At 44.1% G+C, this 24,186-nt stretch overlaps 1 protein-coding gene across 1 annotated transcript in view; it reads right to left on the reverse strand.

The window, feature by feature from the left end:
* Positions 1–2,444: 2,444 nt before the first annotated feature.
* Positions 2,445–24,186, reverse strand: part of HADHB (hydroxyacyl-CoA dehydrogenase trifunctional multienzyme complex subunit beta) — a 54,710-nt gene continuing 32,968 nt past the window's right edge. The window contains exons 12-16 of the mRNA XM_040348211.1: positions 22,796–22,843; positions 21,022–21,109; positions 14,752–14,826; positions 11,624–11,788; positions 2,445–2,884 (exon numbers count right to left, since the gene is read on the reverse strand). Coding sequence (XP_040204145.1) covers positions 2,849–2,884; positions 11,624–11,788; positions 14,752–14,826; positions 21,022–21,109; positions 22,796–22,843 — 412 coding nt within the window. The 3' untranslated portion in view covers positions 2,445–2,848. The remainder of the gene's footprint in view (positions 2,885–11,623; positions 11,789–14,751; positions 14,827–21,021; positions 21,110–22,795; positions 22,844–24,186) is intronic.

Consider the following 24,186-nt stretch of genomic DNA (forward strand, 5'->3'; position numbering starts at 1 on the left):
CAACGTTGGTGTCATTAGGAGGAATTGTACCAGCTCATTAGTAGGAATTGTGCTGTGCCCCTTTGTTGGCGTCGGTGGAAAGTGTTGTGCCACATCATTGGTCTCTGTGGGGGGGGGGAAGGGGAATTATGCCCCATTGTAGGTATCCGTGAATGAATAAGTTCCCCCAAGGGCGGGATAAAAGCAAGCAAAGGCCCACATCTGGCCCCCAGGGCTCAGTTTGGAGAATACAGCCATACAATTTTATTCTTATTAAAGCAGAGTTCCGGCCACAATTTCACTTTTTAAATATAAATACCCCTGTAATACACAAGCTTAATGTATTCTAGTAAAGTTAGTCTGTAAACTAAGGTCCGTTTTGTTAGGTTGTTGCAGCATTTAGACACTTTATAAAATAGAAATTGACTGGGGCCATCTTAAGTGTGGGCATCATGAAGCCAGACTGTATGACTTCCTGGATTTCAGCCTTGCAGATCTAGCACATGCTCAGTGCTGCACAAGCAGTGTCAGATCAGGTTTCAGCACCTGTGCTGTCCAAGTCACATGATTCTTTGAGACTGGGGAGTGCACAGACTCCTGGAAAGTTACACCCACTACATTCCCAGGAGTCTGTGCGGTGTAGGTTAGGAAGCATTAAGCACCTAGGTCCAGGAAGAGGGAAGATTAACTATTCTGCCTAGCAACAACACTTTGAAGACATCTAAAAAAAAGGGTTTTTTTTCGTAAAGGACTAATGACATTTTTTTAAAACTACTGATGTAATGTTATATTTATGGGTGGAACTCCACTTTAAAAGCGATCAATGACAATAGCCAAGCTACATTGCAGATACTTTCGCTTTCATAATTGTTGAGTCACAAGTATAGAAATAAGTATTTCTGCCTTTTCCCTGGCTCTCATTTAATGCAGGTTTATTTTGGGGCTTGTGACTATGAAGCACTGAGGTATAAGACAGCCAAAACAACTAGACAAGGCCAGCAATGGCACTCTCCCATGACAATACAGGTTTGCTTTAAAAACGAGATACTGTGCACGAAAACAGTTTTTTTAATAATTTACTTTGGTGCGAGTCCGAAAGTCAGCTCCAGTAAGAGCTCAAAATTCTTTACCCCCAGGCAGCAGTGTGCTAAGCAGCCCGCTGAACTAATATGCAACAGTGTGAATCTTTGTCTATTCAAGTAACAGTTATACCAACGCACGTCCTTTAAGAATATTGGAGCTTCATTTCTTTAACCACTTCCAAACCGCCGTACGTCTTTATACGGCCTAACTTTAAAGATGGATATCTCGGTAACGGCAGCAGCTACTGCCACAACCGAGGTATCCATCTTTAGTGTCAGCGGTTCTGTTAACGATAACGGCAGTCTCCGCGGCGAATTCGCCGCGAGATCGCAGTTATCGGCGGCGGGAGTGGGGCCCTCCGCCGCTTACCGGAGCCGTCGGTAGCGGCGGAGGAGATCGGGTGCGTTCTGCAGCTGAGCGGGGACGAGACTGAAGGAAAAATCTCCTTCGCCCGTCCCCCATAGCTCTGCTGGGCGGAAGTGACGTCAAAACGTCAGTCCCGCCCAGCCTCTTAAAGAAACTTTTTTTTTGTCATTTGAAAAAATGACAGTTTAAATTTTTTTTGCATTTTAGTGTAAATATGAGATCTGAGGTCTTTTTTGACCCCAGATCTCATATTAAGAGGACCTGTCATGCTTTTTTCTATTACAAGGGATGTTTACATTCCTTGTAATAGGAATAAAAGTGATCATTTTTTTTTCCAGTGTAAAAAATAAGAAAATAACTAAAAATAAATAAGAAAAAAAAAAATATATATTTAAAGCGCCCCGTCCCGACGAGCTCGTGCGCAGAAGCGAACGCATACGCGAGTAGCGCCCGCATATGAAAACTGTGTTCAAATGACACAAGTGAGGTATCGCCGCGATCGTTAGAGCGAGAGCAATAATTATAGCCCTAGACCTCCTCTGTAACTCAAAAAATGCAACCAATAGATTTTTTTAAACGTCGCCTATCGAGATTTTTAAGGGTAAAAGTTTGACGCCATGCCACGAGCGAGCCCAATTTGTAAGCGTGACATGTTGGGTATCATTTTACTCGGCGTAACATTATCTTTCACAATATACAACACAATTGGGCCAAATTTATTGCCGTCTTATTTTTTAATTAAAAAAAAAGTGTTTTTTTTCCAAAAAAAGTGCGCTTGTAGGACCGCTGCGCAAATATGGTGTGTCAAAAAGCATTGCAATGATCGCCATTTTATTCTCTAGGGTGTTAGAAAAAAATAAATATATAATGTTTGTGGGTTTTAAGTAATTTTCTAGCAAAAAAAAACTGTTTTAGTCTTGTAAACACCAAATCTGAAAAACACCCAAAGTAGAGAAGTGGTTAAAAAAAAGGAAGTTTGACACTTTGCTCTGAATAAAAGCAAAACAAATATTTGCTAAATTAAATTTTTATTAATTTGCAAAACTTCTTAACACTCTGTAATTCCTGCAGAGACGCTGACACAGTTCATATTTCCAGAAGCTCATTTCAAAGCCGTTTTATTCAGCAACAATTCATCTTCTGTATTTCAACAACTCCTGTTTTCTTGTGCAGGACATAGAAAAGCAAGGAACGGCCATGGGTACGTACATAGGCCCCGTCCATCATTAGGTAATTGAATCCGATGTTGTAGGAATTGCTTGGTGCTCAGTACAAATCAGTATTGTATTGAAAACCGCAGACAAGGCAACTAAAAAAATATTTACAGTGCGGCAAAATTATCCTGTGCAGGAGGGAGACATTCTTTGTTATTAGTGCATTGCTCTGGTGCATAGGCTGGGACAGTAAACCGAGTTACAGGTTATTGGGGATAGGCCTCCACAATCATTCCATGACCCTAAGAAAAGGAAAAAAAAAAAAAAACATTTATCAAAAGTACACAAGGGTTTCTACATTCAGTGAAACATATATTTTGTTTTTATACAAACACTGGAATTCCAAAGTATAAATAATGCATGCAGGTATACGTGCAAAACTGTGGTGACCAACTAAAAGGCAAATACACTGTTCATTTTGCAAGTGACTTTGCAGCCTGAAAAATACATTTCTCCAGGGCTTAGTGAATGTGGTGAGGTTTCCCTTTAGCAAAGAATACCCAATCACATTCAAGGAAAATAAAAAAACACAGCATTTTTGTTTGTGCATGATAGGATAATGGAAGGTAGCAGAGCTTGAACCCATTCACTAAGCTCTGGGGATAAATATTTTGCAAAGAGCAAATGCACTTGCAAAGTGAACAGTCTATTCGACTTCAGGAAATCAACCCCAATGTGCCTTATGACTTTTCCTGAAGGTCTCCCAGCTGCTGGGACTCTGACCTCACTACCTCTCTTCTGGCTATACATCTCAGAGGTCATAGGCTTTCCAGTCCTCCCTTTTGTCATGTCATTATGCATCGATTAAAGGGCAAAGACCAGTACTGACCAATGAGGCCACTCCCAGTCCTGCCCTGTGTACCCCCCTTCTTATTTGATAGCTGCACTCAAAAGGAAAAAAAAAAAAAGTGTGGGAAAGCTGCTCCGGTGACCTCTCCTGGAGCAGGTTCCGCGGTGTCTCCTCTCCCAGCGCTAGGCGTCCAATAGAATCACCTGACGTTTTGGCCAATCGGGAAACATGTTTCATACCTGCTTCCCTATTGGCCGGGAGGAGGATCAGTGTTGCAACAGTGAATTTTTATTGGTGGGCTCCAGACGCAATGCTCTGCGTTCCGAGTCCACCCTATTTTGAAGCCTATTAGAGCCTATGGAGGAAAGAAAAGCATAAAAAAAAAAAAAAAAGATTGCAGCCACCACATTTGGAAAGGACTGGCAAGCTGCAATATATTAAAATTTCGGGTTTTCGGTTTAATACCACTTTAAATTGTATATGCAGATTTGAAAAGGCAGGCAGAGAGGGCTTAGGAAATGAATCACTTGTCTAGCTCTTTCGCTGAGTGTGTATGTAAATGTAAGCTTGAGCTACTGAGCCTTGTAATCAGTTGCTGTAAACCGGATGAACATCTAAGGCCCCTTTCATACGGGGTGGACTCAGCCTGCTGATCCTCACTGAGCAGGCGGACAGCATGCCTGTCTCCGCTCCGCTACTGCTGAGTGGACACCGCATGATCTCCTCTATGGGAGGTCGGGTGCAAATGGACAGCTTGTCCGTTTACACCCGACTGCCATCAACGAACATGTCTGTTGACACCCGCTGCTCCATAGAAGAGGATCTGATCATACGTCCATTTCCCAAAGAAAACCTCTGGACATGACGCTGAGCATGTTCACTTAACTTCTTTGGAGGACCATGACAAGGCCTGTTCTGAGTGAAATCTGTCATGTTGAACCTCTGTATGGTCTTCTTGGCCACCATACTGCAGCTCAGTTTCAGGGTCTTCGTAACCTTCTTATAGCCGAGGCCAGGGGTAGGCAACCTCGGCCCTCCACTAGTTTTAAAACTACAATTCCTGTGAGACATTGCAAGACCCTGATATTCAAAGGCATTACTCCTAGAGGCATGATGGGATTTGTAGTTTCACCACAGCTGGAAGGCCGAGATCGCCTACCCCTGGCCTATGCCATTTTTATGTAGAACATAAATTATTTTTTTCAGATCTTTGCCATGAGGTGCCATGTTGAACGTCAAGTGAGCAGTATGAGGCACCAACGTGTCACATGACACCGGGGAGGAAAAATGGCTAATCTGGCCCAATTTGGACATTTTCACTTAGGGGGGGTACTCACTTTTATTTGCCAGCGGTTTAGACATTAATGGCTGTGTGTTGAGTTATTTTGAGGGGACAGCAAATTTACACTGTTATACAAGCTGTACACTCACTACACAACATTGTAGCAAAGTGTAATTTCTTCAGTGTTGTCACATGAAAAGATAGAATAAAATATTTACAAAAAATGTGAGGGGTGTACTCACTTTTGTGAGATACTGTGTACAGTATAAAAAAAATATTATATATATATATATATATATATATATATATATATATATATATATATATATATATATATATATATATATATTTTTTTACACACACAAAAGCACTATATGTCAGATGATTTAATGTGTGATCGCACCCTCCGTGACCTTTGATTGCAGAGAAGCGCGGTGTGCTCAGGTGCGGATGTTTGAATAAGATAAACACACAATAGAGACAGAAACGGCAGCGAGGGATCCATGAGAGCAGCGACAGGTGCTGTGTGTTCTATTCTCTGCTCAGAGATCAGGGAATTCTCCCCCCCAAGGCATACAACTCACAAACACTCACTCAACCTGCTGGTAATTCATAATATGTTGAGATTTCCCTCTGACAATAAACTTCGGGGAGAAGATCAGACAGAAAATACTAACACACAAGGTAAATGCGGTTATATTTATCCACAGCCTGCGCCTGCTCACCGCAGCAGGAATAGCAAAACAAGTTTACCTGGAGGAATTACATCTTAGCCATAGATACACATTTCACACTGCTGCGATTGATAACAGCAGACAACAAAATGACCAAAATATAAAAAACTTGCTGCACACTATTAGGTAGATTCAGTAAGAGTTAGGCCGACTTATCAGTAGATAAGCCGGCCTAACTCAGAATCTACGCCGACCTATGTTTAAGCGTATGCTCAAACAGAGATACGCTTAAACATATCTAAGATACGACGGCTTGCGCCGTCCTATCTTAGATGGCAATATTTCGGCTGGCCGCTAGGTGGCGCTTCCATTGCGGTCGGCGTAGAATATGTAAATGAGTTGATACGTCGATTCACGAACGTACGTCCGGCCGCCGCAGTCGATTTACGCCGTTTCCGTAAGGCATTTTCAGGCCTAAAGTTATTCCATCTATTAGGTGGAATAACAATGTTAAAGTATGGTCGCCGTTCCCGCCGCGAGATTCGAATTTTTTACATCGTTTGCGTAAGTCGTCTGCGAATAGCGATTTACGTCCATGTCGAAATCAATAGGCCCGTGCGGCGTACTTAGCCGAAATGCAGGCGCCCGGCGCATGCGCACTAACGAAAAAACGTAAGGTCAAGCCTTAACAGCATTAAACACGCCCCCCTTCCACACATTTGAATTCAGCGCCCTTACGCCCGTCCGCTTTAGGCTACGCCGCCGTATATTAGCAGGCAAGTACATTGAGAATCATGTACTAGCCTAGCTAACTTACGGCGGCGTAGCCTAAACACGCTAAGCTACGCCGACGTAACTATAGGCTTCTCTACCTGAATCTACCTTAATTTCTCCTTACCATGACATCTTATATTAGATCTTTGGAAGTTAGAACGCAATGGTTTTCGGTTATTTTTAAGGTTTTCTAAAGATTTTTAAAGTGGATGTAAACCTGTTTTTTTTATTTATGTCACAATGTACAGTATAAGATTTCCTATCATCTGTGCCCAGTCTTGCCACACAGAGTTAATCCAGCTCTGAGCAATCCTCTTTTCTTGTTCAAAACGGACTTACAGAGAAAAACCTTAGTCCGTTCCGCCCCCTTGCTGTGAGTGACAGGTTATTTACATATCTGATGCACTAGCTTCAGACAGGCATTATTTTTTAATTGCCACCCCCACACCTTTTCTGAAGTCATGTGGTCACTTTTCTGGATTTTGACTGGATGTTAGTGATCATAGCAGAATTTAGTGTAATGAATACACAAGAGAAAATGCATGTTGACAAAGGGAAGTGTAGAGGAGGGCGGGGAGTCTACTGACAGTAAAGACTTCACCCACCGAGCTCCAGACAACAGACCCACCCACAGAATCTGCAGTTTTTCAGTTCTTAGAACAGACAGAGGGGAGACATTTGACAGGTAAGGATACATGCAGGAGGCATCTATATCCTTATAGATCAGCACTATGGCAGTAGTTTAGAAAGGATGAGAGGGCTTTACATTCACTTTAAGCTAATGCATAAACATTTATTTTAAGATTTATAAAAAAAAAAAAAAAAAAAAAAAAATCAAAAATTTCAAATACAGGGTGCACCCATGACTCCATGCTACACACATACAGTTAGGTCCATATGTATTTGGACACAGGCACAATTTTTTTCATGTACTTACCAAAACATATTCAAGCTATAGTTATATCATGGATATGAGCTGAAAGTGCAACACTCAGGTTTAATTTGAGAGTTTGTACATCCAAAATGGGAGGAAGGGTTTAGGAATTACAGCGCTTAAAGCGGTGGTTCACCCTCCTTAACATCATTCTAGCATTACATTCGGCATCGTAGCGCGAGCTACAGTATGCCGGTCTTACATTTTTCATCCCCGTACTCACTGTGCTATTGTACATTGAAAATTCCGACTCCCCGCGGGGAATGGGCGTGCCTATGGAGAGGGAGGATGATTGACGGCCGGCTCTGGCACGTCACGCTCCCCGAAGACAGCCGGAGTAGGTCTCGGCTCTTCACGGCGCCTGCGCACAGGCTATGCGCAGGCGCCGTGAAGAGCCAAGCCTATTTTGGCTATTTCCGGAGAAGCGTGACGTGCCAGGGCCGGCCGTCAATCACCTTCTCTCACCATAGGAACGCCCATTCCCCGGAATCTTCAATGTACAATAGCACAGTGAGTACGGGGATAAAAAATGTAAGACCGGCATACTGTAGCTCGCGCTACGATGCCGAATGTAATGCTAGAATAAAAAAAAAAAAATTTTTTTTTTTTTTAATAGGGTGAACCCCCGCTTTAAGAATAGCAACCCCCCTTTTTCAAAGGACCAAAAGTAATTGGAAAATTAAATCAAAAAGCTGTTTCAATGCGAGCTATGACTTCAAATTAAATTTGAATTGTTTAATTTTATTCTGGTGGCAGTATGAAAATTGTAAAATGTTTTAAAAAAGTATGAAAATTGTTCCCGTGTCCAAATATATATGGACCCAACTGTATTTAGGGTGTAACATGCAACATGCAAAAAAAAATAGATATTAAAAAAGTCTGCATCTACAAATACTAAAGCTGCTGTCTTTTAATAAAACGGACACTTACCTGTCCAGCGCGCCCGCGAAGTCGACAGCAGAAGATGAGCAAATCGCTGGTCTCTCTGCTGCCCCCGCCGCCATCCTCGGTGAGAGAATCAGGAAGTGAAGCCTTGCGGCTTCAATTGCCCGGTTCCCTACTGCGCATGCTCAAGTAGTGCGGGACTTTCCCAGTGTTCCCCCGCTGTCTCCTGGGACCCCTGTGTTTCCCAGAAGGCAGCGGGGTGGGGGACGAGAGGACGAAAAGTGGAGTGACTCCTGTGGGAGTCTCTCCCCGGAAGTGGGTGCAAATACCTGTATTATACAGGTATCTGCACCCCCCTCCCCCTGAAAGGTGCCAAAATGTGACACCGGAGGGGGAAGGTTTCCAAAAAACATTTTAGCGATGCTTTACACACTGAAAGCGCCGGCCGTTTATTGGTAAACAGCCTTAACCACTTAACACCCAGCTTATTATGCATGCCCAAAGACCAGAGCACTTTTTGCGATTCGGCGCTGCGTCGCTTTAACTGTTAATTACGCGTCGTACGACGTTGTTTACCAAACAAAATTGGCGTCCTTTTTTCCCCACAAATAGAGCTTTCTTTTGGTGGTATTTGATCACCTCTGCAGTTTTTACACTATAAACAAAAATAGAGCGACAATTTTGAAAAAATATATATTTTTTACATTTGCTATAATAAATATCCCCCAAAAATATATAAAAAACATTTTTTTTCCTCAGTTTAGGCCGATACGTATTCTTCTACATATTTTTCGTAAAAAAAATTGCAATAAGCGTTTATTGATTGGTTTGCGCAAACGTTATAGCGTTTACAAAATAGGGGGTATTTTTATTAATATTTTTTTTTACTAGATCAGAGTTTTTTTTTCGCTAGATCAGAGTTTTTTTTTCGCTACTGTGACATTATGGCGGACACTTCGGACACTTTTGACACCATTGGCATTTTTATAGCGATCGGTGCTATAAAAATGCATTGGATTACTATAAAAATGCCACTGGCAGTGAAGGGGTTAACACTAGGGGGCGGGGAAGGTGTTATGTATGTTCCCTGGGTGTGTTCTAACTGTAGGGGGGTGGCCTCACTAGGGGAAACACTGATCTTCTGTTCATACAATGTATGAACAGAAGATCAGCATTTCCCCCCCTGACAGGACCAGGAGCTGTGTGTTTACACACACAGCTCCCGGTCCCCGCTCTGTAACGAGCAATCGCGTGTGCCCGGCGGCGATCGTGCCCGCCGGGCACACGCACGGGAGTCGGTGGCGAGCGCCCCTCCGGCGGCGCGCGCCCCCCTAGGGGCCTGCGAGAGCGCCGACGTAGAGCTACGGGCTCTCGCGCAGGGGAGCCGACCTGCCACCGTAAAACGACGGCGGCAGGTCGGAAAGTAGTTAAGCGAAGCCCCTCCAGCAACAAACTGGGGGTTATTTTCTAAAGGCAAATCCACTTTGCACTACAAGTGCAAAGTGCAGTTGAAATTGCACTGAAAGTGCAGTCGCTGTAGATCCGAGGGGGACATGCAGGGAAAATAAAAAACAGCATTTTAGCTTGCACATTATTGGATAATAAAATCTGCAGAGCTTCCCCTCATTTCAGATTTACCCCTCAGATTTACAGCAACTACACTGCCAAGTGCACTTTCAATTGCACTTATAGTGCAAAGTGGATTTGCCTTCCATAAATAACCCCCACTGTCACCGCTGCCAGGGCTTCCATCTTCACCCAGTCTTTGCGGGTTGCGGGCTTCAGCCAACTGCTACTAAAGCAACCATCTCCGATGCACGTTTAGGAGATATTCATTGTACCTACAGGCAAGCCTTATTACAGGCTCAACTGTAGGTATAAATCAAAAAGTGAACTTTACTACCACTTTAACATCCCCTCCCCCCCTCATGTTGTGCAGAGCAGGAGTCACTACTCTGACGTGTTTATTTGTGTATATAAATGTAAGCTTAATCTATTGAGTACTGGAATTAAGTTTTGTTTTTCCATAGTGTTCAAAGTTAACGTGTTTTTATATTGGGAGGGATTAAACCAGTGTCAATCAAATCTAAATATTATTTTCCTACAGAGCCGCGTGAGGGGCAGAGCATGCTGTAGACCAGTGATTTAAAGGGGTTTTCCACCCTTTTTTTAAGTTTATTAAAAGTCAGCAGCTACAAAAAGTGTAGCTGCTGGCTTTTAATAAACAGACACTTACCTGCTCCACGGCTCCAGCGACGTGCCGGCCGGCATCTTCATTCCTAGTGTGGGCACCCGGCAGTGATAGCTTTCGGCTTCACGGCCGGGCACCCAGTGCGCATGCGCGGGCGGCGCGGTGCCGTCCGATTGGACAGGCGCTCGCCTACAGGGAGGGGCTGTGAAAAGGCGATTAAGCTAATCGCCTTTCCAGCCCCTCGGCGGAAGGAGGAAGTGGGACAGGAAGTTCCCTTCTCCTGAAGCCCCCACTCCCCCCCCCCCCCCCCAAAAAAAATTACATGCCAAATGTGGCATGTAAGGGGGGGAGGAGTGGGTTAAGAGAAAGTTCAATTTTTAGGTGGAACTCCACTTTAACTCCCATTCCTCAAGGCACCCCCAACTGGTCACGTTTTCAGGATTTCCCTCAGATGAAAATGGCTGTGGTAATTACTAAGGCAGTGAAACTGATCAAATAAACCTGTGCAAAAAAACCTGTGCAAAAAAACCTGTGCAAAAAAACCTGTGCAAAAAAACCTGTGCAAAAAAACCTGTGCAAAAAAAATGGAAAAATGGAAATCCTGAAAACATGACCTGTTGGGGCGCCTTGAGGAATGGAGTTGAGAAACACAGCTGTAGACCAGTTTTGGAACAACTGCGCCCATTCAAATAGGACAAAAGAGCAGAGTAAAGAAAACTTGCAAATCCTGCGACTTCTTCAGATAGGGGACATTAGTGCTTCTAAATATGTCCTGAACAGCTGGGCTTTAGTGAGCGCCGCTCGTGAATGAACCAAGGAAAAGCACACAAGAATTTTGATAGACTCCATATAGTCCAGTGAGGATGAACCTTGGCACCCCAGATGTTTTGGAACTCCATTTCCCATGATGCTCAACTACACTGCAGAGTGCATGAGCATCATGGGAAGTGTAGTTTTAAAACATCTGGGGTGCCAAGGTTCACCATCACTGATCTGCTTTTAAAGTGATTTCTGCATTACACTGATCTCTGAGCAACCCTGGCAGTGGCTCTGTTCTCTGAACAGCATGGGCAGCACTACACAGCAGCAGCAGCATAAGCTTAAAGCGGAACTAAACCCTTCTATCCTTTTCAGCCTAGGAAGCTGCCATCTTAGCCTCTGCATGATCTTCAACTGCCATGATAATGCACATGTGATCAGTTATGACACTAGCCATTGGATGAGAGCACAACCAATGTGACAATTACATTCCCAGCATGTGCCGGCAATGTAACTTTTTTTTCCCCCACACTGTTAAATCTATGTGTTTAGTTCCGCTTTAATCATGGCTGCTCATACAAGCTCATGTATTTAGAAACCACACACACATACGGCGAAGATTGAGCAGATCACATGAACATAAAATCCAAAACAAAAAGGCACAGAGTAGACCCGGTGTGTGAAAAGCTCACCTGTCCTCCAGCAGCACACGCTGCTACCAGTCCATACTGTCCTCCTTCCTTCTTCAGCCGGTGAGCAGCTGCCATCACCAGCCGAACACCCGTAGCGGCAAAAGGGTGACCGAGAGATAATGATCCACCCCAGGTGTTAAACTTCTCCAGGAGAGGAGCGCCAACCTGCAAGAATTTGAGGGAGTAAATAAAAGCAGTTTCTTACTGCAGGAACATAGAAAAAAAAAAAAAAATTATATATATATATATATATATATAGATAGATATATATATATATATATATTATTATTATTATAGGAACAAGATCTAGAGGAGGAGGAGAGCGGTTTGGGGTTTGGATAATGCCGGACATACAGTTTAAAGTAAACCTATCGATTCGCTGCAACAACCAAAAAATAATAATAAACTCACTCAACAGCAATGGAATCTACGGGCAGATCCACGTACATCGGCGCATTATTGCGTCCGGCGTAGCGTATCTAAGATACACTACGCCGCAACTTATTTATTTTTTTTGGAACCCTCAAAGAATTTGCGCCGTAAGTTACGGCGGCGTAAGGGCGCGGAATTCAAATGGATGTGATGGGAGCGTGTTTTATGTAAATACGTTGTGACCGGACGTAAACAATGTTTTTTTTTTTAACGGCGCATGCGCCGTCCGTGGGGGGTATCCCAGTGCGCATGCTCGAAATTAAACCGGAACAAGCCAATGCTTACGACGGTGACGTCATTCTACGCAAATCCCTATACGCGAATGACTTACGCAAACGACGTAAAAAATTCAAAGTGCGAGGCGGGAACGACGGCCATACTTAACATTGAGTACGCCACCATATAGCAGGGGTAACTATACGCTGGAAAAAGCCAAACGCAAACGACGGACGTATGTTCGTGGATCGCCGTAACTAGCTAATTTGCATACTCGAAGCGGAAATCGACGGAAACACCACCTAGCGGCCGCCGAAAAAATGCACCCGAGATCCGACGGCGTACTAAAATGTACGCCTCTCGGATCGATCCGAGATGCAGTCGTATCTTTGTTTTGTAGATACAAAACAAAGATACGACGCGCAAAATCTGAAATTACGCGGCATATCAAGAGATACGCCGGCGTAATTCTTTTGTGGATCTGCCCCTACATGTCTACTAAAGTTCTATTACCGGTCTATTATTAGTCTCTTTCCTCAACATAATTTAGAGGGAAAAACATCCACTTCCTTGCAGCTTTCTCCAGACCGGGAAATCCTCAGAAAATACGGTAACTGTAAATAAAAGCAGAGTGCACTGGCATGGTGCAAAATCTTCAAAAATCTTTCATTGGTTAAAAATAAATATATTTTACTCAAACGTGGCATAAAGACAGGTTTCTCACATAATTTCTAGAAAGAACATCTTTATCCATTAGTGTTTCCTTCAAAGACCAACCTCTAAAATCCTGGCTAATGCGTTTCGAGGCAGCAGCTCTTCAGCAAAGCCAACTCCAGTGATGCTCTGATGAAGAGGTGCTGCCTCAAAATGCATTAGCCAGGACATTAGAGGTCGGTCGTCAAATGAAGCACTAATGGGTGGATAAGATGATCCTTATGGAAATGATCTGAGAAGCATCTCTTTACACCACTTTTGTGATTTAAAATGCATTTATTTTAACCAATTAAAGATTTTTTGAGGATCTTTAAAACACAGAGAGCACATGAGCCTTCATGGACCTTGGAACTGAGGAATGGGCTCCAAATAGGAAGATGAATAAAAAGACATATTGGAAGTAAGGGATATAAAGAAAAACATCCTCTCTTCTATATTCCCCTACAGACAAACCACAGGAGAGTGCTCCAAAAGACCCTGGGAGGAAACAAATACCGTCCTTTTACCCTGGGTTCACATACGTGCGCCGGTTCTCGCATCGCATCCTTCCCGCAGACAGCTCACACTGCCTTCTGCGAACCACTGTGGGTTAATAGCACCCCAAAATTTAGTTCTCAGATCGCAGTGCGAACTGTGAACTCACACAGGAATTGAATCGAATAGGTAAGAACACCCATGCGATCCGATTCTAGTGCGGGGGAAAAAAAATGTCCCTGCACTATTTTCTGTGCGAATCCAATGCGACAACTGTATGGCTGCACTCACATTGCTCAGAGATCGCATGTGATCGGCACCTGCGGTGCAGGAGGGAATCACATGCGATCTGAGAACGCGCTAGTGTGAACCCTAGGCTCAAAGTCTTTCCTGTTGCATTTCTTGCCTCTGGGGAGGTGGAGTTATGCTCTCTACTGTGCTGTCCTGGACAAATGACCAGTAGAGATGGGCTCAGGCGTGTTTGGTATCCTAGTCCCAACCCACCTGCCCGTTCCTGCCAGGAAGCCGACACTGAACACCACCAATCACAGACAGTGAGAAATTTCCGGGAAATGTCTCACTGCCTTTGATTAGCGGTTTGCAGTGTTGGCTTCCTGGCAGGAACAGGCAGGTGGGTTGGGACTAGGATACCAAACACGCCTGAGCCCATCTCCAACGACCAGTAAAAAAAAAAAAAATGCAACATAGTCCTTTCCAGACCTGAGGGCTAAATGTATTATATTAAAGTGGAGGTTCACCCTATAAAAAAATTCTAACATTATATCCAGCCCAGTTCTGCAAATAAAATCACACTGACCTTTTTTTTCCCTGTAGATATCGTTTAGCCATAGAATTCACCGCGGCTTCCGGGTAGGGAATCCCGCGGGAGTGGGCGTTCCTATTGACATGCCAATCAATTGGCATGCTAAACGACGGTGCACACAGCGCGTCACGATTTCCCGAAGGAAGCTCGGGTCGGCTCGGCTCTATTCGGCGCCTGCGCACCGAATAGAGCCGAGCCTCTTTCGGGAAGTCGTGACGCGCTGTGTGCGCCGTCGTTTAGCATTCCAATTGATTGGCATGTCAATAGGAACGCCCACTCCCGCGGGATTTTCCCTACCCGGAAGCCGCGGTGAATTCTATGGCTAAACGATATCTACAGGAAAAAAAAAAGGTCAGTGTCAATTTGCAGAACTGGGCTGGATATAATGTTAGAAATTTTTTATAGGGTGAACCTCCACTTTAAGAACTAAAAAAAACCAAAAAAAAAAACCACAACTAGGCAAGGTCACCTTTGTCTTCCTTCCCATGTAATTCTGGGCAAACCAGTCAGAATCCATTGCTTTCAAATTGGCCAGGATCTGCCCCTATACAAGGAAGAAAAAAAACAACACAATGTTTACCAAAACTATCAAAGTCTGCTGACACAGGACAGGCTTTTTGTAATATTCAATATTCTGGGTGTGTGGAACACTTGTTCCTCTCACTGGCTTGTACATCCTAGAAGCTAGTAGGAGGAGCAGGAATTTGCACACCAGAAACACAACAAACAGCAAAGCAGAGTTTTAAAAACAAAGGCAAGTACGGTATATACGCTCCTCTTTTACAGGGTAGGCTTAGTTTAGAAGTGACCCCGTGTCCTTATATTAAAATTCAGCAGCTACAATATTTTTTACAGATCGGAACGCTCCTCTTTAATTCCTTCCCTTCAGTCTTGCACAGCTGTACAGACTCAACCGTTTTGAAATCATTTACTCCGAATTCACCGCACACTGACGTTCTCACAATGTGCATTAGAAGCTGCAGCAAGTCAGATAGAGCCCACCTAATTTCCTGGATGAAGGACATGCAACATCATCTAGGCCAGTGATGGTGAACCTTGGCACCCTACATGTTTTGAAACTACATTTCCCATGATGCTAATGCACTCTGCAGTGTAGTTGAGCATCATGGGAAATGTAGTTTAAAAACATCTGGGGTGCCAAGGTTCACCATCACTGACCTAGGCCTTTCCTCCCCAGTCTGAGTGTCCCTGGCCAGCCGACATACATTCTTTTGAATTCAGTTCTTTGAGTCATGGAGACTCCACATGTAAGTATAACAACAGGTTTGTTATTTTTATAGGAAAAATAAATAACTAAAAAATACGAGATTTTACAATCAAGTTTGGAGGAATCCATCACCATTGTAAAAGTTTCCCTTCACCTCCTGTTCCAGTGACAACTGTTTTTGAATTACATTCTGCCCTGGTGACAATGGTCATCATATATAAGGTGAAGGGAATTATGAGATCACAACATTGCATTCAGAAGGCAGCCGAGCTCTCAGCAGATGCCGCCACATTTACTTTGGATTATCCCAAGTAAATATGGTGACTAGGGTTGGGGAGCAGAGGGCAGGGCGAGGTGCGGGCAGAGGGCGGGGTGAGGTGCGGGGGGCGGGGACGGAGAGCAGAGTGAGTCCTCAGGCGGGTAAGTTGAATTGAATTGTGACATGCACACAGACCTGTAAAGAGCATCCTTCCCACTGATCAACAATGAAGGCGACATTCCTCCCACTGACCACCAATGCAAGGCGCATCTCCTTCCCACTGACCACCAATGCAAGGCGCATCTCCTTTCCACTGACCGCCAATGCAAGGCGCATCTCCTTCCCACTGACCACCAATGCAAGGCGCATCTCCTTTCCACTGACCGCCAATGCAAGGCGCATCTCCTTTCCACTGACCGCCAATGCAAGGCGCATCTCCTTCCCACTGACCGCCAATGCAAGGCGCATCCTTCCCACTGACCACCAATGCAAGGAGCATTCTTCCCACTGACCACCAATGCAAGGAGCATTCTTCCCACTGACCACCAATGCAAGGAGCATTCTTCCCACTGACCACCAATGTAAGGAGCATTCTTCCCACTGATCACCAATGTAAGGAGCATTCTTCCCACTGGCCACCAATGTAAGGAACATTCTTCCCACTGATCACCAATGTAAGGAGCATTCTTCTCACTGATCACCAATGTAAGGAGCATTCTTCCCACTGATCACCAACCAATGTAAGGAGCATTCTTCCCACTGATCACCAATGTAAGGAGCATTCTTCCCACTGATCACCAATGTAAGGAGCATTCTTCCCACTGATCACCAATGTAAGGAGCATTCTTCCCACTGATCACCAATGTAAGGAGCATTCTTCCCACTGATCACCAATGTAAGGAGCATTCTTCTCACTGATCACCAATGTAAGGAACATTCTTCTCACTGATCACCAATGTAAGGAGCATTCTTCCCACTGACCACCAATGTAAGGAGCATTCTTCCCACTGATCACCAATGTAAGAAGCATTCTTCCCACTGATCACCAATGTAAGAAGCATTCTTCCCACTGATCACCAATGTAAGGAGCATTCTTCCCACTGGCCACCAATGTAAGGAACATTCTTCCCACTGATCACCAATATAAGGAGCATTCTTCTCACTGATCACCAATGTAAGGAACATTCTTCCCACTGATCACCAATGTAAGGAACATTCTTCCCACTGATCACCAATGTAAGGAGCATTCTTCCCACTGATCACCAATGTAAGGAGCATTCTTCCCACTGATCACCAATGTAAGGGACATTCTTCCCACTGATCACCAATGTAAGGAGCATTCTTCCCACTGATCACCAATGTAAGGGACATTCTTCACACTGATCACCAATGTAAGGAACATTCTGTAGCTGCGGACTTAAATTTTTAGGTGGTGGTGGGAGGGGGCTAGGGCTTCGCTTTAAGTAAATACAGAGGCCCAGATTCACGTAGGGCGGCGTAACTTTGTGTGTGGGCGTAGCGTCTCTTGTTTACGTTATGCCGCCGCAACTTAGAGAGGCAAGTGCAGTATTCACAAAGCACTTGCGTCCTAAGTTACGGCGGTGTAGCGCAAATGGGCCGGCGTAAGCATGCGTAATTCAAAGTAGGCTGGTAGGGGGCGTGTTGTATGTAAATGATTCGTGACCCCACGTAAATAACGCGCTTAACGTATGGCACATGCACGCGCAGGCTCAGTATCACGTTGAATTTTCAAAGTAAATTACGCCCGCTCAATGCTTAGTCGACGTGAACGTAACCTACGCCCAGCCCCATTCACGGACAACTTACGCAAACGACGTAAAATACGACGCTGTTCGTATGTTTCCGACATCCATAGCCAACATGACTTACCCCTGCTTTATGAGGGGTAACCTTACGCCGGTCAGACGCCTTATGTAAACAACGTATCTTGACACGCCGGGCGCACGTACGTTTGTGAATCGGTGTATCTAGCTCATTTGCATATTCGACGCGGAAATATACGGAAGCGCCCCTAGCGGCCAGCGTAAATATGCACCCCAAGATACGACGGCGTAGGAGACTTACGCCGCTTGTATCTAGGCAAAATTCATGCGTAACTGATTCTAAGAATCAGGCGCATAGATACGACGGCACACATTTGGACTTACGACGGCGAACGTGGAGTTACGCCGTCGTAAGCCGTTTGTGAATCTGGGCCAGGATCTTTTAGCTCTTGAGAAAGTTACAGACTTAGGCCCCTTTCACACTTGTCCCACGATTTGGGACTGCAAAGTCGCATGACAAGTCGTTCCTTACGATTTCCAAAGGCAACCATTCATATTAGTACGACTTCAAAAGTAGTCCCTGCACTACTTTGGTCCACCAACTTTGATGAGAGTTACACAGTCAAAAATCGCGCGACTTTGAAGTTGCAGTGGTGTGAAAGAGGCCTAAGAGACCCTGTTACCAGATCATTTGTATCAAGTAAAATCACCCCATAAGATTATATGTGTATTTTATGCTACCTGAAAAATGCTCCCTTGAATATACATGCAAAAGCCCTGAGGTTGTTGCTAGGCACCTCTATCTTCCTGCCAATACATGGATCAAATTTTAGCCAGTCCCTGCTAAACCAGCCAAATTGGATTCATGTATGGTCGGTGTTCTGTCGAGAAGTGCCCGGGACGGACGGCGCATGCACATCACAACAGCTGAGTTTACGATCAGCTGTTGCGACGGAAAAATGGCGCCTACGCACAATAGCTATGACTAAACACTAGTATGGTGTGAAACGCGTCAGTTTGACCGGCGTGCTGTGACTTGTGTTGGCTTTTACAATAAAAGGCAATTTTTTCGGAGTGCGGCTGTCCAGAAGAAACTCCTCTTTTTTTGCGCACAATAGCAGACAGAAGAATTTTATTGTCAGATTGTGCCCCGTGCTGCCGAGGCGTGCGCTTGTCGGTGAGGGGCGGATTAGTACATGATGGGGGCGGATTATTAAATGATGGGCAGTGCTGCAAAACACATTTTTCTGATATTCTTCCTGGACGCTTGTGGGCGTGTTTAGTAAACCGAAGGGCAGGTTTTGTACCATTAAAAAATTCGCCCCCATCTTAGCAGCACTGCCCATCATTTATTAATCTGCCCCCATCATGTAAAAAAATTCTCCCCTCACCGACATGAACGTGCCTCAACAGTGGACGGTGTTCTATCGAGAAGTGCCCACTATTGTGCGCAGGCGATATCTCGCCGGCACAACAGCCGATGGTAAAAATCAGCTGTTGTGCCATCTGTACTGCGCATGCACAGTTCAACCCGGCTACTTCTCGATAGCAAACACTTCTCAACAGAACACTGGCTTAACGCACTCTGAGGCAATACAAATTTACAATGAAAGGATCGCCACCTAGTGGCCACAAAGGGGAAAGAGTATCCAATAAAAAAGGTAAAGTGCATCTAAAAAAAGGCAAAACTTTATTTTTAGGCATTTTTGGATATGGCTTTGAAGGGAGAGAAAAGTTGTCAGATTCTAGTGCCGTGTCCCCGCTGGGTAGGAGGTGAAAGGAACCCTTTCAAGGGGACATGCATTCTGATAACAACTGTCTAGCAGTGGATGTACCTTGCTTTGAAATGATTTTCTCTCACTTCCTGTTGTGTGTATATGACAAGTGAAGAGAAATTACCCCAATAATGCACAGGTAGCAAGAGTTAATAAACAACGACGAAGACGACGACAACAGAATTACGGAGGAGAGAGTGTAAACATTGGGGACATTGGAGAGTGTAAGCTCCTCTGGTACAAAGGCCGATGTGACTGGCTCAGTATTCTCTGTACAACACTGCGGAATAGATGTCACAGCTAGAACAACAATAATACTCTATATCTCTGACATATACCGCAGTGCTGTACCGAGAACACTGAGCCTATCAAGTCCCTGTTCTAGAGGAGCTTACACTTAAATGTCTCATCACAGTCATGCACGGATATATATTATATTATATATATATATATATATATTTATTTATTTATTATCTATCTATCCATACACACACACACACACACACACACACACACACACACACAGGTATATCTCTAGCTCTGTAGCTCTATCCATCTATCTCTATATATTTTGATAGATATATTGATAGAGACCACAGTGCTGAATAACAAAAAAGTAAACCATTCAAATCGGCACCACATGAGCTTATATTCCAATAAAAAAAAAAAATTCCCAGCGTAGTCTGTCTGGTGGAAAGTCTAAAAATTGAAAACTGGAATGTCCAAATGGATATAAATGAAAAATAAGATTAAAAGTGAGAATAAAACTAAAACTTATTGCGGCTGCCCACCTGGGCTGTCCCTGGAGCCTGTGGAAGCCACCCACTCAGCCACTTCACAGCCACCCATTCAGTTCACAACATGGGTGGGGGGCAGAGACTAGAGGTCAGCTGACTGGTAAGGAATGTGAAGTGGTAGGGACTGGAGGAGACCCCATCTCCTGATTTTGGCATAGGTGTCACTGCTGCGAGACACCACAGAGATACAGTGAAGCCGGAGACACAGTGAGTAACAGCACTACCATTCATCCCAACTCCCCACCAGCACTGCCACTCATCCCACCCTACTCAACCAAGAAGTAAGAGAAGGAATAAAAATAGAGAATACATAGAAGGGAAAGGAAAAAAAAGGGGGAAACAAAGAAAAAGGGAGAGAAAGAATAAGCGAAAGAGCTAGAATGACGGCTAGAGAGAGGGATGGGGGGAAAAAAATAAGAAATTAGGATAGAGAAAGATAAAAGGGAAAGAAAGGAGAACAAAGAGAAAGAGTGGTACATCCTAAAATATACCATAAGGGGTTTTAATACTGTATGAGTGGAAAGGACTCAGGGAGCACTAAATGGTTAGGGGCGTAAAGTACGTGTCTTGCTCTGGGTGCTGACAACCCACGCTAAGAAAATAATTTTACTGTTAGGGGTCCCCACAACCTGGGAAATTTTATTAAGGGGTCACAGCCCTAGAAGGTTGAGAACCATTGCACTACTGGTTGCTTGGCGCCTTTTCTCCTTCCCCTCCGCTTACATTCGAATGTCCCACCACAGTGAGACACTATTACAATATATTTATATATCTCTGGCAGTGCTGTACAGAGAACATAGGACCATTCACATCAGTCTCTGCACCAGAAAAGCAAATATTGAAAAGCAACACAAAAAAACAATAACACATGCAAACACAGTGTACTTCTATCTTACAGCAAAGGCCTCATGGAACTCAAAGGCATCGATGTCGGCTAACGTCAGACCGGCTTTCTCAAGCACTTTGGGTGTAGCGTAGGTTGGCCTGAAATGAATTATACGCATGTTAGAAATTGCAAACATTTAAAACTAAGAAGCCATCTCTGGATCCAGTGCCAACCTGCAGGTGGCGCTGCTGTTTAGGAAAGGTTTTTAGCCAATGGCAATGAGCACAGCAATGGGGGTAGTAGTAACAGCTACTGACACTTCCTGGAAACGTGTGTGTGTGTGTGTGTGTGTGTGTGTGTGTGTGTGTGTGTGTGTGTGTGTGTGTGTGTGTGTCCGAGTATCCCAAAATTAGAGGGAGTCGTACAGATTTTTTAAAGGACACATGCAAACATTCAAGGACGCATAAACTTTATTCTTAGAGTATGTGTACTTTACTTCTTTTTCGGACTGGGGTATGTGCAAATAAAAACCATTAGGTGGATTCAGAAAGACTTAGGCTGGCGTATCAGTAGATACGCCAGCCTAAGTCTGAATCTGCGCCGACACAAATTTAAGCGTATTCTGGTAACCAGATACGCTTAAATTAGGCTCAGATACAAGCAGCGTAAGTGTCTTACACCGTCGTACGTTTTAGGCTGACCGCTAGGTGGCGCTTCCATTGCGGTCGGCCTAGAATATGTAAATGAGTAGATACGCTGATGAACGTACGCTTGCCCGACGCAGTAAAGATACGCCGTTTAAAAAAGTTATTCCATCAAATAGCTGGACTAGTAATGTTAAGTATGGCCGTCGTTCCCGCGTCAAAATTTTAAAATTTTACGTAGTTTGCGTAAGTCGTCCGTGAATAGGTCTGGACGTAATTTACGTCCACGTTGAAAACAATACGACCGTGCGGCGTACTTTGCCGCAATGCACACTGGGATATGTACACGGACGGCGCATGCGCCGTTCGTAAAATACGTCAATCACGTCAGGTCACCCCCCATTAACATTAAACACGCCCCCTCAGCCGAATTTGAATTAGGCGCGCTTGCGCCCGCCCGATTTACGCTACGCCACCGTAACTTAGCAGGCAAGTACTTTGTGAATCATGTACTTGCCTCGCTAACTTACGGCGGCGTAGTGTAAACACGATACACTACGCCGCCGCGAAGTTAAGGCGGTCTTTATGAATCCAGCTACTGGAGTCCAAATGACCCTCAACCTCAGTGGTCATCAACCCTGTCCTCAGGGCCCACCAACAGGCCAGGTTTTATGTATTACCTGGAAGAGATGCAGACTAGAATACTGCAATCACTGAGCAGCAAATGATATCACCTGTGATGTATTTCAGTTATCTTGCAAACATGGCCTGTTAGTGGGCCCTGAGGACAGGGGTAATGACCACTGCTCTACCTTATTTAGAATCAGTTATTACAGTATGGTACTGTATATAGCAGGGTTTCTCAACCAGGGTTCCGTGGTACCCTACGGTTCCTCCAATGATTGCTAGGGGTTCCTTGAGCAATGACCAATTTTTGATGCTCAGATAAGTTCCCAGTGACACCAATTGCCTTTTTAGCCATCTGTAGGGAGACAATTCTTCCCCAAGACCACAGATGTAGGGAGCACTCTTCCACCGACCATCACACCAATGTATCATGAGTTGTAGCTATAGACATTTTTCAACCAGGGTTCCCCGAGACCGTAGTGTTATTTCAAGGGTTCCTCAGTGTCGAAAAGGTTGAGAAAGTGTGGTATAAAGTATCATTCGTACAGTACATGCAAGAATATTCATACATACCCAAGAAGAAGTTGATCTTTTGGGTCCTGAGAGACATAGACAAAGTCACTGAAAAAAAAAGAAACAGTTTAAAAGTCTAGTTAGTCGTCTGCGCTCCAGCGCAGCAGATCTTCTAGGATAAATTAATTATTCATGCCATATTTTGCAATATGGTACAGCGTTGCTTTAACCGACAATTGTGCGGTCGTACCGACGTTGTACCAAAACAAAAATTTATGTCCTTTTATCCCTACAAATAGAGATTTCTTTTGGTGGTATTTGTATATATATATATATATATATATATATATATATATATATATATATATAGATAGATAGATAGATATGTGTGTGGGTGGGGGTGTATATATATATATATATATATATATATATATATATATATATATATATATATATATATATATATATATATATATATTCATTCCTCAGTCTAGGCCGATATGTATTTTTCTACATATTTTTGGTAAAAAATATTGGATTGGTTTATGCAAAAGTTATAGGCCCAAATTCACAAAGGACTTACGACGGCGTATCTTCACGTACGTCGTCATAAGTCCGAATATGCGCCGTCGTATCTTTGCGACTGATTCATAGAATCAGATACGCCTCACTGTTGCCAAGATACGAGCGGCTTAAGTCTCCTACGCCGTCGTATCTTGTGGTGCATATTTACGCTGGCCGCTAGGGGCGCTTCCGTATATTTCCGTGTCGAATATGCAAATGAGCTAGATACGCTGATTCACAAAACGTACTTGTGCCCGGCGTATTAAAATACGCCGTTTACGTAAGGCGTACGACCGGCGTAACTTTACCCCTCATAAAGCAGGGGTAAGTCATGTTAAAAGGTATGGACGTAGGAAACGTCGGAACAGCGTCGTATTTTACGTTGTTTGCGTAAGTCGTACGTGAATGGGGATGGGCGTAGGTTACATTCACGTTGACTAAGCATTGAGCCGGCGTAATTTACGGAGAAAATTCAAAGTGATACTGAGCATGCGCCGTTCGTTAGGCGCGTCATTTACGTGGGGTCACGATTCATTTCCATACAACACGCCCCCTACCAGCCTACTTTGAATTACGCTGGCTTACGCCGGCCCATTTACGCTACGCTGCCGCAACTTACGTAGCAAGTGCTTTGTGAATACTGCACTTGCCTGTCTAAGTTGCGGCGGCGTAGCGTAAATAGGATACGCTACGCCCAACTAAAGATACGCCATTGTATCTGAATCTGGCCCATAGCGTCTACAAAAATAGGGGATAGATTTATGGAATTTTTATAAAATGGTGATGATCAGCAATTTTTATTGTGACTGCCACATTGCGGTGGACAGATCGGACACTTTTTTGGGACCAGTGACACTTATACAGCGATCAGAGCTAAAAATAGCCAC

This window comes from Rana temporaria, chromosome 4, assembly GCF_905171775.1.
Source record: "Rana temporaria chromosome 4, aRanTem1.1, whole genome shotgun sequence".
Taxonomy (NCBI): domain Eukaryota; kingdom Metazoa; phylum Chordata; class Amphibia; order Anura; family Ranidae; genus Rana; species Rana temporaria.